We start from the raw sequence: 15,502 nt of genomic DNA, 5'->3' as shown, positions 1-15,502 counted from the left end.
ATCTCTGAGACCAAGACAATGGTAGAGCACAGATAACCAAACCTCTCTTCAGAGACTGAGATGGAGAGCCATAGCCTAGCCCACCCCTCAGTGGTTTGGGGGGATGGCCATGGGCTGGGGAGGAATGTAAGGTCCCTGAGTACCACCCAGGTACGACTGGTCAAGGACTGCCTCTGCCCCCCTCCCCCACACTGCAGAAGGAGTACATGGACCAGCTGTGGTTTGAGAAAGAAGAGGGGGAGTTCTTTGTGGACCTGAGGGCCGCCCTGCCTTGCCACAATCTGATCTGCCCGCCGACCCTGCAGTTGCCCATGTGTGCCATGGGGGACATGGCTGAGGCCTGGTTCTGCCTGGACAATGTAGGGTGAGGGGAGTGGCTGAGGCTCAGAGGTGGTGAGAGCAAGAGGGTACCTGGGAGAAGAGAGACTGGCCCATCTGGTGGGGAGAAGGGTAGGGGGAGTAAAGAGTGCTGCCCAGCACCTCTACCTTTCTAAAGCAGGGGCAGTGAGCATAAGGAGCCCAATGGCTCTGACTTGCCCCACCCTCCAGGGACCTGCCTACCTTCTTCACCTGGGAGTTCTCAAGCCCATTCCAGATGCTGCCCAGCACAGGCCTGCTGCAGCCAGGCCAGGCTTGCCAGATCAAGGTGACCTTTCAGCCTCTTATGGCTATCATCTATGAAGTCCAGGCCACGTGCTGGTATGGGGAGGGCAGCAAGCAGAAGAGCAACATCCAGCTGCAGGCTGCAGGTGAGGCTCAGCCTCTCACCTGTCCCCATAGCCCACCTGCTGCACTGCCCTGGGTCTTAAAGCCTCCATGTGCCCCCCTTACCCCACCTTCTGCCCTGGCCTGGCCCCCCCGGGACCTCCACAAACTTCCTGTCCACCCCCAGCCTTGCAGGCTTTGCCTTTTCTTTGCCTTCCTTGATGTCATAGACTAGTGTTTCTCTGGGTTCACCTACCTTCTTCAGGGGGCTGTTCAGCTGGGGCCACAAAGACCCTGGTCAGTTTTTCCCCAAGAGCCCCCCCCAACTCTGCCTCAGGCAAATGTGCCCAGCTGCTAGTAAGCATAAAGCGACCAGAGGACAAGGACGTCGAGGGCTTCCAGAAAGTGCTGCACTTTGGCTCTGTGGCTGTGGGCTGCACCGCCGAGAGGCAAATCAAGCTGTATAATCCATCAGTGGTATACATCCTGTGCGGGGGGGAGGGGGGGGAGGGGAGTGGGGGCAGGACTCAGGACCATAGGGCTGGGTGCTCCTGACACCCACCCCTGTACAGAATCTCCCCCTTTCCACACCTTTGGCTCCAAGCCTCACATGACCCATGTCTATTGATACACTTATGTGTCAACCTGTGTCCTCCTCTCCTCTCAGCTGGGGGACTGGGCTTCGGTATTCCCTGATCCTCCAGATCAATCCCCAGATCAGCCCTAGGACTGTCCTGACCCCAGAACCACAGCTAGCCTTTATGGTACCTTTGGCCGGGGTAGGTACCCCTCTGGTCAGTCCCAGTACAGAGCAACAAGGAACCTCCCCCACCTTACTGCAGGGCCCCTTCCTTACTCCTGGTGGAGGTAGGGTCACCATGCCCAAAGTTGACAAGTGAGGCACAGGCTGGATGCCAGCTGCCCTGACCCCCTGGGCTAGGCACCTTGGTAATGACAGACTGCCCCACCTTGTGACCTGACTCCTCTTGTTCTCACCTGGCCCACAGGTGTGTGCCCCCTTCAGAATTGAAGTGGCCCAAGACATGCTGCCCAAAGACCAGGCCTTCTCATGTCCCACGGCCTATGGCATCGTGCACCCAGGAAAGAAGAAATATGTGTCGTTGTTTTTCCACCCCAAGACCTTGGACGTCAGAACTATGGACTACGTGACTGTTATGCCCTCTGGTTGTGCCTCCCAAACCCTGCTCAAAGTCGTTGGTTTCTGTAGAGGTACTGGCAATCCCAGGATGCTGCAATTCTCTGGGGACAGGAGCAGCCCATGCTTAGGACTGGGAAATGCTCCTTGCCTGCTAAGAGCCGGCTGCCTCCTTGCCCTTCAGCCTCTGTGTCTGCTGCCCCCTGGTGGACTCAGTGAGGAATCAGTTGAGGACACCTGGAGATCATGTGCCTGCCCTCACTCCTGGGGACCTGGAGGTCTGCTCAGGCTGCTGGGCTCCCAGCCTTTCCAGCCTGGCCTTCTGTCTCCAGGCAGCACCACCTCCCATCAGTGGGACCCCTTCTGAGGCACCCTGGGGGAGGCTGATAGTCCAGCCCCACCCAGGCGGCAGGGCCCACTCACAGGGACCCCATCTCCTATGCCCAGGTCCTGATGTGTCCCTGCAGCACTACTGCATCAATTTCAGCTGGATCCACCTCGGAGAGCGCTCAGAGCAGCCCCTGTGGATTGAGAACAAATCGGACTGCACGGCCCACTTCCAGTTTGCCATTGACTGCCAGGAGAGTGTCTTCAGCATCAGGCCCACCTTCGGGACCCTGGTGGGCAAGACCCGCATGACCCTGCTCTGTGCCTTCCAGCCCACTCACCCCATCATCTACTTTCGGCGGGTGGCCTGTCTCATCCACCACCAGGTGAGTAGGGAGGGAGGGGTCAAGGAGGGGCTTCCCTGGGAGCTGGAGGGACCAATCTGAGGCCCCATCATAAAGACAACGCTTGGTGCTCACCTCTGTTGTCTTGAACTTCTGAGGCTGTCTGCCTGGATCGTCTCCTCCAGAGCTTCAGCTTGGCTTTGGAGCCACAGCATGGCCAGAGGCACCCGAAGTTTACTAAGTCATGTGGGTGTGCCCACTTTGCCCTGACTGCTCCAGGCCAGGGACTTTTCTGATGCTGTTGCTAGGGAGAGGGGGATTGGACCTTACCTCACATTGCACGTGCAGGGCCAATAACCTTGAAGTGAGCACCCCAACCCAAGCTCATTCAAACTGTGCCCTGACCAGCTGGTGGTGAGTGGGGGCTGAAATCCAGCTTCACACGGACAAATGTCACAGGACCCACTGTTCCTGGACCTGATCGGGACCTGCCACTCAGACAGCACCAAGCCGGCCATCCTGAAGCCTCAGCACCTCGTTTGGTACCGCACACACCTGGCTCGGGGCCTGACGCTCTACCCACCTGACATCCTGGGCCAGATGCTGAGCGAGAAGAAGCTGGAACAGGATAAGAACGGGGCCCTCATGATTCCCATGGAGGTTCGATGGACCCCACTGGGCCCTGAGGGCAGGCTACCTCCCAGATTCATGCCCCCTTCTCTAGCAATTCTTGGGCAGTCCTGTGCCCCATAGCGTGGTGGAGGGGACCTGTGCAGAGTTCTGGCAGCTTTTTCCAGAAAGAACCATACAGGTGAGGGGCATGCAGGAGGAATGCAGCTGGGCCTCCACCCGCTTGTCTCTCCCACCAGGACCTGGAGGACGTGCCGGCGCTGCAGTATCCCGTCATCCCCCCCATGACTGAGTACTTCTTAGATGGCACCAAGGACTTGGCCATCTTCCCTCCACCCGTCAGCCTGGAGCCGGTCGAGGTGGATTTTGGTGCCTGCACCGGACCTGAGGATCCCAACCCTGTCCCACTGTGCCTGGTGAACCACACCAAGGGCAAGATCACTGTGGTCTGGACACACAGGTCTAACTGCCCCTTCTGGGTGACCCCAGAAACCTGCGATGTGCCCCCGCTCAAGTCCACAGCCATGCGCCTACACTTCCACCCGCCTCACCCAAACTCTCTCTGTGCCGTGGAGCTCGAAGCCTTCGCCATCTATAAGGTGTGTGCAGGCATACAGGACGGGGAAGGCGGGTTCTCTGGCCCAGAGTGAATGGCAGGGAGGGGTCTGAGGGGGTGACAGAGGGGTCCTATAGGATCTATCCTCTTGTCTCCTTGCCAGGCTCTTCTCCTTGGCTTCTTGGCTGGAAAGTAGCCTTACTGGTTTGTTTTCTCCCAGGCTCAGGGCCTGCCTTGGCTGAGGGCCTTCTTGTCTTGTGTGATTATGTCTCAGTCATGTGTGGCCTCCCACCCCCTCCAGAGGGAGAGCTCAGCTGGGTCCAGCCCAGGGGAAATTCTGGTGTAGGAGGAGGAGTTGCTCCTGGCTTCTCTTCTAGTCCTTGAAGTAGGAAGAAGTCCCTCTAAAGGGGCTGGGGACAGGAACCAGGGCCTGGGGGACAGGGGCGCCAGGTAATTAGGTGTGTGTGTTGGGGGGTGGGGGCTGCTAGCACAGCACAGCTTCCCTTGGCCAGGAAACTCCGTGCATAGGCTGACCTCAGCCCAGCCTCAGTCCCAGGCACACATGACTCTCTCCTCATCTCCAGTCAGTCCTGCCCTTTCTCTCCCTTCCCTCTCAGCTCTGCCCACCTCACTGTCTTTCCCAGTGGCCTGGGTGGTGGGGCCCAGAGAAGACTTGAGCAGTGCAGTCAACATTAGAGTCCTTCACCAGCCATGTGACCCTGGGCAAGTCCCTTGATGTCTCTGAGCCCTGGTCTTTTCATCTATAAACGAGGTCATATCCAAACTTCCGAGAAGTCTTTCTAAAACTGAGTCTTTAATTGTCTCCATTCTAATAGCTTGGCAGTGGAATGTGGAAGTCTGTAGGAATGAGGCTGTGGACACCTGCCTTGGCCGAGGCCGAGCCTGTCAGATTTTTTTTTTTCCTTTATTGATTTTTAGAGAGAGAGGAAGGGAGAGAGAGATAGAAACATCAATGATGAGAGGGAATCATTGATTGGTTGCCTTCTGCATGCCCCCTACTCGGGATTGAACCTGTAAGCCAGGCCTGTGCCCTGACTGGCAATCAAACCAGTGACCTCTTGGTTCCTGGATTGAGACTCAACTGCTGAACCACACCAGCCGGGCAGCACATCAGATTTTAAGTTGCATGCCTAGCCCTGTGCTGCCCGCCACAGCAGCCACCAGCCACAGGGGGCCACCAAGCACTTGAAATGGGGCCAGTCCAAGTTGAGATGTGCTTTAAGGGTAGAAGACACTCTGGATTTCAAAGACTTAGCATGAAAAGAATGTAAAATACTTCGCAAATCACATATACTGATTATATGTTGAAATAAGATCTTATTGGGTTAAATAAAACATAATAGAAATTAATTTCATGTGTTTCACTTTATTAATGTGGTTCCTAGAACCTTTAAAATTATGTCTGTGGCTCACATTTGTGGCTCTCGTATTTCCATTGGCCAGCGTCTCTCTAAGCACATTTCTCCAGGATGTCCTAGGGCTGGTGTGAGGACTGACGGGCGGTTGCTGAGTGCTCAGTGTGGGGAGCCAGGTGTGCAGCAGGAGGGGCCCGATGAGGACTCCTGCAGTGCAGGGGGCAAGCTGGGGTGCCACACAGGGTCGGGCACAGGACTCTGAGCCTGTCCGTGGATCTGGCCCCCCCGTAGGTGCTGCAGAGCTTCAATAATATTGAGGAGGACTGCACTGTGTGCCCCTCCTGGTGCCTGACACTCCGGGCGCGAGGCCACAGCTACGGTGCTGCCTTGGAGCACCACATCCCCCAGTATTCCTTGGACGCCCCCACGGTGAGCATGGCCCAGCAATAGTGGGCGGTGGGCAGGGAGCCTGGCTTCTGCCATGGCCTTCAGATCCCTCTCCCTTCTCTGATGGTCTGAGAAACGCATCCAAGCACCCTCCCTAGCTGTCCCAACCTCCTCACCGTCAGCCCCTGGGGACTCTCTCCTGGGCCACGGCCCTGGCACTGAGGAGAGCCTGGGGCTTAGACAGCTGGTCCCTGCCTGTTTCATCTGAAATACAACCCTGTCCTCTCACTCAGGTTTAAAATGCTCCAGCTCCTTCATTTGTCTGTGCCCCGTTTACTGAACACCTGTCAGGGGTAGGACACCACAGAATGAGCCCCTGCTGGGATTGCTGGGGCTTTCACTTTCTCAAAGTGGGGTTCCCCTCGGCCACCTGCAGGAGAATCATCTAGAAGGAGCTGTTCATCCCAGAGCTCCTGAACCAGGACCTCTGAAAGCAGGTTCTTCGAAAAGATGGTTTGAGGGTGCCCTAAAATGAAAGAACTCCTCCTTAACCTTGAGGAGGGGTCTTGGAGGCCTGTTTCCTGGGGCCAGTTCCTATGGTCACTCCATCTCCCTGTCTGGAGGTCTCTGGAGGACTGAAGCATTTTTTTGGTGCCAAGCTGTGGCCTCCCTCCACTCCCTGAGTGTGTGTGTCAGGGGTGGGAAGGCCTGTAGATCTGAGCCTGCGTCCCTCTTCTCTCGCACCCCAGCTGTTTCCTGCAGTATCTCCCAGTGAGGCCTCCTACCGCAGCCTGCTCCTCACCAACAAAGGCTCCCTGATGCTGACCTTCAACCTGGCCCCCAAGAGCAGCCCAGACATCACCCTGCGGCCCAGCTCGGGCCTCCTGGCCCCTGGGGCCCACCAGATCTTCCTCATCTGTACCTACCCCAAGGGCAATGCCTGGAAGCAGCACGTTTTTTACTTCCAGTTCAATTTTTGCCCCCAATATCTCAAGGTAGGAGGCAGGGGTAGGGGCCTGGATCCTTGGGAGTGAGCCATAGTCTGGGGTTGCTCCCTTTTCAAAGCCACATGCTGGTGTTGGCCTCAAGTTCACTTACAGTAGCCAAGGGCCTGCTGCTCCTTCAGGAAGTACATGGCAGGGAGGCGAGCAGCTCTCTCTCCACTGCAGGCCCCTTATGGGGTCTGGGTCAAGAAAAGGGGTTCAGAAGTTCAACAGGAAGGAGCAAGGCAACATAAGACGCATACCTGCAGGTGGTAAAAGGGCCAGGCCAGAGAAAGGGTCTGCGGTGGCGGAACCATCAGTCCCTGAGCTCTTTCCAAGAATCTGGGTCCGTCCTGATCCACTCTGCCTTCGACCGAAGCTGCCCAGGCCCAGGCCCAGGCCCAGGCTGGCGGAGGGCCTTTGCAGCCCCTTGGAGCTACCCACCCATGGCTTCCTGGACATTCAGGGGATCCAGGGCTGCGGGGTGAAGTCAGGGTACTGACCTCCCTCCTTTGGCCCCAGGAGGTGATCATGCAGAGCCGGGAGGAGCCACTGCAGCTGAAGCTGGACACCTCCAAAAGCATCTTCTTCAAGCCCACCCGGGTGGGCTGCTCCTCCACCAGCCTCTTCACCTTCCGCAACCCCTCACGTTTGCCCCTGGAGTTTGAGTGGAGGGTCTCCCAGCAGTACCGAAAGATGCTGACCGTCCAGCCCGGCAGGGGGCTTATCCAACCAAATGAGAGCCTCGTGAGTTCCCTGCCCCACTGCCCAAGGCCAGAGGAAAGGGTACCCGCCACCCTCACCTCAACCGTCATCTCTTACTCATGCCTATCAGGGGCCAGGCTTACTTTGTGCACTTCCCACTTGATCCATAGTCACCTCCTATTCAATCCATAGTCACCTCCCCCAGTCTTACAAGTAGATGTGGTTGTTACCATTATCATCACTTCCCATTTTATAAAGAAGAATTAAGACTTAAAGAAGAAAACCCATTCACTAAGATTATAAATTAGGAGGTGCAAAGCTGGGACTTAAGCCAGGGTTTCTGATGCCACTGCCCAGGGATGAGTCCACCCTCCACCCATGGTCACCCAAAACCGTGAGATCACCGGGAGGTGGTTTGGAGCCGCTGGATTTGGGCCAGAAGTGAGGAAAGGGACTCCTAGAGGTCCCAGTGGCTGTCTGGAGGGGAGCACAGGCTGGGACCCAAGCTAGCATCCTGGTCTAGGGCCTTATAGACTAGTTGGGAGGCCAAAACAGGCCACAAACCACTAACAAATGTAGGGGTAGTAATCGGCAAGGCAAGAGACAGACTCTGGTTCAGCCTTGAGAGTTCACACCCAGCTCCCATCAAGTGCCCTCACCACTGTGTGACCTTGGGCAAGTTACCCCAATTCTCTGAATCTCCAGCTTCTCATCAGAAAATGAGGCACTAAAATAATACCACTTCCCTGGTGGGGACAAAGGATTGAGAGGCTTTGGGAAATAACATGATATGTAGTGTGTGGGTAAGGTAAACACTCAGGAAGGGTTACCATCGCTTGATGTCCTGCAATGGGACTTCAGACAGCCTGGGCGGAGAGGCGGGGGTTCCCGAAGGCCCCACGCAGGGAGAATCTCTGTGACATAGATGCTGACATGGACCTTTAGCCCTCTGGAGGAGACCAAGTACCTGTTCCGAGTGGGGGTGTGGATATGGGAAGCCGGCCTGCCCTCAAACGCTAAGCCCCACACCACCACCCACTACATTATCCGGCTGGTGGGCATGGGCATCACCAGCACCATCTCTGTGAGTGGGAGAATCCCGGTGGGTTGGGGGGGAGTGCTGGGGGTCAGTGTATCCCAGGGGACCCAACTCTGAGAGAGCAGGTGATGGGAGCCCTCTGGCCCCTGGCCCGTACCCCTGGAACTGCCCTTCCTTGGGGACTCAGGGGTGGGAAAGCCAGGGCTGGGGGGCTGGGGGAGCCCCCTACCCTGGCTGGCTGACTCTGGCCCTCAGGCAAAGGAGAAGGAGCTGGACTTTGGGAACGTGGTGGTGAACAGCCAGCAGTCCAGGTTGCTGGTGCTCCATAATGAAGGCAACTGCACCCTCGATTATCGCCTGTTCCTGGAGCAGCACAGCCCTGAGAGTATCAGCAAAGACCCCCTTGGTACTGGCCTGGGCTGGGGCTGGGGCCAGGGAGGCGGGCACTGGTTAAGACTGGGTAATCAGACCACGGTTTGTGGGCAGGCAAAGTAGAGCTTAAAACTTGGTGCTTCTACTTTCTAGAGGTATGGCACTGGGCTGGCCCTCTCTGAGCCTCAGCTTCCTCATCTGTAAAGCGGGGCTAATGGCAGCACCTACCTCACAGGCTGTTTAGCAAGGTGCCAATGACACAAAGACAGATGCCCTCTGTCTTGGTCTGGGAGGGGGGACTCTGCTCCCCATTTTCTGGCTCAGAGCCTACTCTGCAGCCAGTGCTCTGCCAGCCCCGGGAGGGTATCTGGAAAGGAGCAGGAGAGGCAGAGCCTCTCTGACCTGCACTGAGGGCCTTCTGCCCTTGACCCCCCCCCCCCCCGGGTCATCCCTGAGCAGCTCTTCAGCTGGACCACACAGAGGGGAGCATGCCACCCTGGTCCCAGGACACCATCTGCCTGACCGCCTGTCCCAAACACCGATCCCAGTTCTCCTGGACCATCAGTTACTCTCTCCTCTCGCATAGAGGTACCTGGGCCACCTGACACAGATTCAGGGCTTGGAGGAAAGGGGGAGGGCTGTGTGAGCAGGACTTGGGTGGGGAGATGCGGAGGGTCCAGGCAGAGCTAGCTGACTAAGTGTGAGTGTCCTAGGGCGCACTTTTTGTGTGTCTGGTGTGTGTATCTCATACCAACTACCTCTGTCTGTGTGGGTGTCTGGGCATGTGACACCTGTGTAGGCTCAGTGAAGAGTTTAGAGCTGTGCTGATTTACTGTGGGATCTCAGGCAAACCCTCAGCTGCCCTGGGCCTCAGCTTCCTCCTCGGTGGAATGGAGCTGTTGGGGGCACGGGACAGCATCCAGGGCAGTAAGAAGAGTGGCTCAGAGTGTGGACTTGAGCCAGACTGCCTGGGACTGGATCTGGCTCCTGCACTTATTAGCTATGTAATCTTAGCAGGTTGTTTAACCTCCCTGTGCCTCATTTTCCACATCTGTAAAATGGGGATAATAACAGTGCACAGGCAAGAAAAAGGAAAGCAGTACTGATACAGGTTACCACATGGAAGAACCTTGAAAACATGTCAAGTGAAAAAATCCATTCACAAAAAGCCACATAGTATATGGTTCCATGTATGTGAAACATCCGGAATGGGCAAATCTATAGAAACAGTAGATTAGGGTCATCAGAGGTGGAGGGAGGGGAGAATGGGAATTACAGCTACTGGGTTTCTTTTTGGGGTGATGGAAATATTCTAAAATTAGATAGTGGGGATGGTTGCACAGGTCTGAATATACGAGAGAACACTGAATTGTATGCGGTAAAGGGTTAACTTTATGGCATATAAATTATGTCCAATAAAACTGATAGTAAGAATTAGTTTGAACACAAGTACGGTGCACATTAAACAGTGGTGTGTGTGAAGCACTTAGGACTGTGCCTGGTATGTGCAAGCATCAGACAAGGGCTGGCTGTCGCTGGAAACGTCCCACAGCCTGGGAGACATCTGCTGCTCCTAACCAGGGTCCCAGGGGTCCCTCAGGCCCCGCCCCAGGGGAGCCGGGAGGTGAGCCCACTCCTCTCGCCCACATCCCTCTCCCCCAGATAACAACATTGGGGAGAAGCGGGAGCTGTGCCGCGTCTTCCTGACAGCCGTGTACCCCGTACTCTCCGTCCTGGATGTCTGCTCCTTGGGCAGCGCTGGGGGCATCACCCGCAGGCACCTGTGGTATCTCTTCTCCCTGGACTTGCTCAACAACTACCTGGAGCGTGACCCCACCCCCGGAGAACTCATGTACAAGGTGCCCACCCGGCACAGGTGAGCCGAGCCTGGGAGGGGGCCAGGGCCTGTTGGGGATATTCTTGGAGCTCTCTGTCCACACCCTCAGCACCAGGCCCTGTCAAAGAAGTGGCTCCCTAACTCCTCCCAAATCCTTGCCCATCCCTAGAGGGGCCTTGGGAAGGCAGGGATCGGCTTGGCATCCTAAGTGCTGCCCAAGTCCCAGCGTCCCTAATTCCACCTGCAGGGCGATGAGTGCCAAGCCCCTGGGAGGCCCCCCTCTTCTTATTCCTGTCTCTGAGCCCATTTCTCTGCTCCACACAGCACAAGTCCGATCCCCCCCATCTACACCCCTCTGAAGCTCGACTTCAATTTTGGGGTAGCGCCCATAGAGGCCCCACCCTCTGTGGTGCTCCTGGCCTTGAAGAACATCGGAGTGGTGCCCCTGGACTGGTAGGGCTGGCATGGGGGTGGGGGCTAGGGGCCTGGGGGGGGGGGGTAGGTGCTGGAGGCCCTCACTTGCTGCTGGTAGACCTGGCTGCCTGGCATCTGTGAAAGTGGGCACCCCATCAATGGGCTGTGGCGGCCAGGGTGGGACTGTGGCTGCCCAGCAGGATGCAGGGCCTGTCGCTGGCTGAGACATGACCACAGGCTGGGAAGTGGTGGCATCACCTGCTGGAGATGGCACTGTCATCTCAGTATTTAATGAATGAGAAGCGTCCACTGAGCATCTGCTCCATGCCAGGCTCTGCTTCACAAGCCTTTTTCCTCCAAGCCTCACACCAACCATGTGGGAAGTCTTCCTTTGCTCACTGGTTCACAGACAGGAGGCTAAGCACTCAGCACAGCCAGGTTTGACCCCAGATTTGTCCAACTCCAGGGCCCCTGCCCACACCACTTAGTCAGCAAGGCTTAGATCTGCTCTTGTGTACCAGGCACTGTGCTGGGCGCTGGGGCACCCCTGACAGAGCCCCAATCCAGTGAGAACAGGGCCTGCATGGGGGTGAGTAGAGGGTCTCAGGTGGGGTGGGGGGGTGGGGGAGAAAGACAGGGATCTGCTGCTACCATGGGGTCAGGGAGGAAGGTGTGACTGAGCGAAGCCCCGTGGGGCTGCGGGAGGGTGGAGGCTGGCCCGGGGCAGGCTGCACTTCCCCAGTCACCTGGGGCCCAGGCCGGAGACCCAAGCCACACGCTTGGCCCTTCCTGTGCTTGGCTTTCCTCCCACGGGGCCCGAGCTTGTGCCCAGTAAACATCCCGTTTCCACGCCAGGGCTTTTTCTTGTTCTTCCTCCCTGTCTCTGCCACGCGCCTTGATTTCCTAGTAAACTTCCTTTTGATGACTTCCAACTTTCCTTGGCTAAATGGAGGTGAGAGAGAAGCGTCCCATCTGGGTCAGGCCGGGGAGAGAGCCAGGAGTCCAGCCTGGGCGTGGCAGTGGGTGGATGAGGTGGAAAATACTCAGGCAGAGGCATCTGGGACCTCAGGAACCTTCCTGCCTGAGCAGAGTCTTGGGGGTGTAATGCCCCTTACTCTGGGTTACCCTGCCCCTCCCTGTGGAGGTTGCTGGGGACACTGGCTCCCCAGGCGGCTCCTGCTGAGGAGGGCTGGACTCTGAGTAACTGAGGGCTCTGGCCCTGAATGACTAAGGAAGCTTGGCAGGCAGGGCTGCTGGCCAATGGGGAAGGCCTAGGGCCCATTTTGAGATCTGGATCCGCCATTCACTGGCTCTTTAGTGGCCAGGAGCCAGGTCCAATGGGGCTGCGGGGAGGGGGGGGGGGTGTATGCAGGAAAAGCGGCGCTGGCCTGTGTCCTGGCATGGAGCAGGGTATTTTGGTGGATTGTGTGTGCATGTGTGTTTGTGAAGGAGCAAGCCAGCTCCCACTCTCTGTGGAGAGGATCCAGGTTGCTGGAAACCGAGGCGAGAGGAAACCCAGGCAGAGTGCCCATGCACGGGGCCCATCCGTCGGGAGATCACTGGAGGTTCAGGAAGCAGTCTATGCTTCTTCCAGGAGCCCAGGCACAGGGAACCTTCCTTGGATGGCTGGACTCTTCTAGGCTTTCTGTGTGTTGTGTTTCCCTGCCCTTCCTTAGAAGGCTATTTTTGAAAATTCTAGCTGGTCTCGGCTGAGTTTATAAAGAACAAACTGAAGGTTTCATTCTTGCCAAGACCAGCAAGAAACGGGGAGTGTGGACTTGGCCTGGAGGCAGCAGCCGGCAGGGCAGATGGAGTAAGAATCCCAAGGATGAGGAGAGCATGGGGGGAGCAGGGAGCCACACCACTGCCCACTCCCTTCGAGGCCTCCCCTGACACCCCTCCCCTGACACCTCTGCCCTGGGTGCAGAGAATACTAGGGGCCTAGTATTTAAGGGGAGATTCCATACAGGGGCCGGCTAACCTCATTTGCTTCCTGGTGCACTCAGTGGGTCATTGGCTAAATTTTCCCGGGGGCTTCCTAGGCACAGGGTCCAGGCTGGCTCTCAGATAGAAATGCAGGCGAACCCAGGCCCTGCAGCAAGGCTCTCTGGGCAGACAAGCCTGTGGTGCGGGGTGATGTGTGCTGTGAAAGAAGTGTGCGGCACAGGAGGCCACCTCACTCCTTTTTGGACGTGAGAAAGGCTTCCTGGAGGAAGCTACAACTAAGCTAGGCCTGCAGCCTCCGGAGAAGCACAGGGAGATGCACAGAACCTTCCAACCGAGCACCTGGCTTGTACGTGGGTAAGAGGAAAGGGCCCAGTATGACTGGAGCGTTGATGGGGAGGCAGGGTAGGACCTCGGGTGTGGCCGAGGGGATCCAGCAGGGGCCAAGGTCTAAGCCTTAGAATCCTTCTCCTTCTGAGAGTTTGGACTTCTTCCCAAGAGCATTGATGGGGTGTAAACTGGGATGAAGGGCAAAGACATCATCTACTTACCAGGCCTGTCACTCTGGTCTGGGTTGAGGAGAGAGAAACGGATTAGCAGTTTGAGGCAGGGGGACAGGTGGGGAGGCTGCTGCAGTCCCCGATGGGGAAGCCCACACCAGAGGATCATCAGGGAAAAGGGGCTCAGGATTATTTGGAGGGAGACTGGGTGAAGGCGGTGAGGGAAATGGAAGTATTGAAACTATTTAGACGACCGCCCAAATAACAAGATCTCCACTGGTCAATATCCCCCAGATAAAAATGACAAAGGCCGTTTATTCACCTGTAACAAGTCAACCGATACAAGGTGATGGGAGAAAAGTAAGAACTTCCCCTGCCCTCTTCAAGTCCGCTCTGCTGAAGTGATGAGAGCTTCCTCCACAGCATACAGACCCAGCGAAAGCTACAGGGTTATTCATTCTCTCTCTCTCTCTCTCTCTCTCTCTCTCTCTCTCTCTCTCTCTCTCTCTCCGTTTTACAGTAATAGCACATTTTACATACTACTTTCTGCTCAGCATTATATCAATAACATTCCCTTTAGATAAATACAGATCAATATACAGATCTAGCTCATTCTTTTTAGTAGTTGCATAATATCCCATTACATGGCCATAAATTATTAAACCACTCCTTTATTGGATGACATTAGTTGTTCCCCGTGCTTTTTATTTTGCCACTACAAAGGAGGTTATAATAAATATTTGTGTGTGTGTGCATTTATTTCTGCATGTTACTTTCCCAAAATATAATTTCTGTTCAGAGGGCATATACATTTTTTTATTCCAAATTCCTACCAAAAAAGGTGGCAGCAGATTCTTCTCTCCCTACCTACTTTTGAGGGTATCTCTTCTTCTTAGACATAACAGCATTGGATGTAACTCTTCACATTTCTGATGTGAAAATATTTCAGATCAACTGGAGGGAGTTTTGATCTGCTTTTTCCAACTCCCATTGAGCCTTTTCAGATTTGTTGACCATTTTCTCTTTCCCTCTGACTTCTCCCTGTTCACAGCCTCTGTCAGTTTGGGGCCATCTCTGTGCCAGATCTCAGGTTGTGATCTTGGGCCCCCTTTGTCGCTTGTTTTGTCAGCAAGTGCAGTGTCTACTTTACTACAGCACCAGGCATTTCAGGGGCATTAATCTAGGCCCACCTTTCTTCAGATTCCAGAATGGAAGTCCTGCTGGGACCTCCGTTCTCTGCCCTGTGCCCAAGCTGGACACGGTCCCTCCTGGGGGCCCGGGTTGGTACTGCTGGCATTCTTAGGAGCCTCAAATGGACCTTCCTAGGAGTTTTGTCACAGAAAACCTTCCAGGATTAATGGGCAGCTCTAAGTGACCCACATATATAAGCGACCCCCTTGAGCCCCTGAACCCACAATAGGAGCCTGCCCGGCCTTCAATTCCTGTGTAGCCATTGTGCAATGACAGTCTACAGCAGCCACGTTTGCCCAGCCATGCATGGGACAGCTTGCCAGATGGGATGAAGCAGGGAGGCATGGAGGAGACTGCCCCCATCCCTCCTGGGGTTCAGAGCTCCCTCCTCTCTATTCTGACTAAGAGGCTTCACCCCTCCTGCTTTGTACCCCCTCCCAGGGCCTTTCTCTTTCCAAGTGACCAGCAGATCGACCTGGAGCTGTGGGCAGAGCAAACAGAGTTTGACAGCACCGAGCTGCACCACATGCGCGTACAGGACAATTGCATATTCTCTATCAGCCCCAAGACTGGGAGCCTGAGTCCTGGGCAGGAGCAGGTGGTGGAGCTCAAATACAGGTGCTCCCCCCTCCCCCACCCCCCTGCACTTCCAGTCCTGGAGATCCCTCCTTTCCCCTGGCTCCTGGAGAATCCTGGCCTTGTACTGTGTGATTCCAGGGTACCCTGAGCAGCTACCACCCTGGGAGGACCCTGCCTTCCCACCTACAGGGGAGGTTTAATTCCCTTCTTGTCCCTTCCCAACTCAGGGGCTTCCACATGCTCCCAGGAGCAAGCCAGCTCAAAGCCACTGGTGTGCTGTGATCATGTGTTCTCCCACTGGTATCAGGGATCCCTAACTCATCCTGGACTTGTGTCCTCCCTTCCAGCCACCTGTTCATCAGCACTGACCGCCTCCCAGTGCTCTTCAAGGTGTCCCATGGCCGAGAGATCCTGGTGAGGCCCTAGCCCTGACTGTCATTGGACAGTCAAGAGAAGA

The 15,502-nt window shown here is 56.0% G+C and overlaps 1 protein-coding gene across 1 annotated transcript in view; it reads left to right on the top strand.

Annotated features, from left to right (window-relative positions):
- The window catches only part of CFAP65 (cilia and flagella associated protein 65), a gene marked incomplete at both ends in the record, with an annotated part of 40,472 nt that overhangs the window by 16,191 nt on the left and 8,779 nt on the right, over window positions 1-15,502 (top strand). Inside the window, 17 exons of the mRNA XM_079783118.1 lie at window positions 198-364; window positions 550-749; window positions 1,043-1,182; window positions 1,713-1,935; window positions 2,309-2,574; window positions 2,992-3,192; window positions 3,402-3,761; window positions 5,386-5,523; window positions 6,231-6,476; window positions 6,987-7,211; window positions 8,095-8,253; window positions 8,464-8,614; window positions 9,040-9,168; window positions 10,243-10,456; window positions 10,742-10,870; window positions 14,908-15,084; window positions 15,393-15,459. Of these exons, the coding sequence (XP_079639244.1) occupies window positions 198-364; window positions 550-749; window positions 1,043-1,182; window positions 1,713-1,935; window positions 2,309-2,574; window positions 2,992-3,192; window positions 3,402-3,761; window positions 5,386-5,523; window positions 6,231-6,476; window positions 6,987-7,211; window positions 8,095-8,253; window positions 8,464-8,614; window positions 9,040-9,168; window positions 10,243-10,456; window positions 10,742-10,870; window positions 14,908-15,084; window positions 15,393-15,459 (3,192 nt within the window). The remainder of the gene's footprint in view (window positions 1-197; window positions 365-549; window positions 750-1,042; window positions 1,183-1,712; window positions 1,936-2,308; window positions 2,575-2,991; window positions 3,193-3,401; window positions 3,762-5,385; window positions 5,524-6,230; window positions 6,477-6,986; window positions 7,212-8,094; window positions 8,254-8,463; window positions 8,615-9,039; window positions 9,169-10,242; window positions 10,457-10,741; window positions 10,871-14,907; window positions 15,085-15,392; window positions 15,460-15,502) is intronic.

Source organism: Cnephaeus nilssonii (assembly GCF_951640355.1).
Source record: "Cnephaeus nilssonii genome assembly, chromosome: 10".
Lineage (NCBI taxonomy): Eukaryota > Metazoa > Chordata > Mammalia > Chiroptera > Vespertilionidae > Cnephaeus > Cnephaeus nilssonii.
Note: the sequence above shows the minus strand (reverse complement) of the source record. Positions and strands in the feature narration are given on the sequence as shown.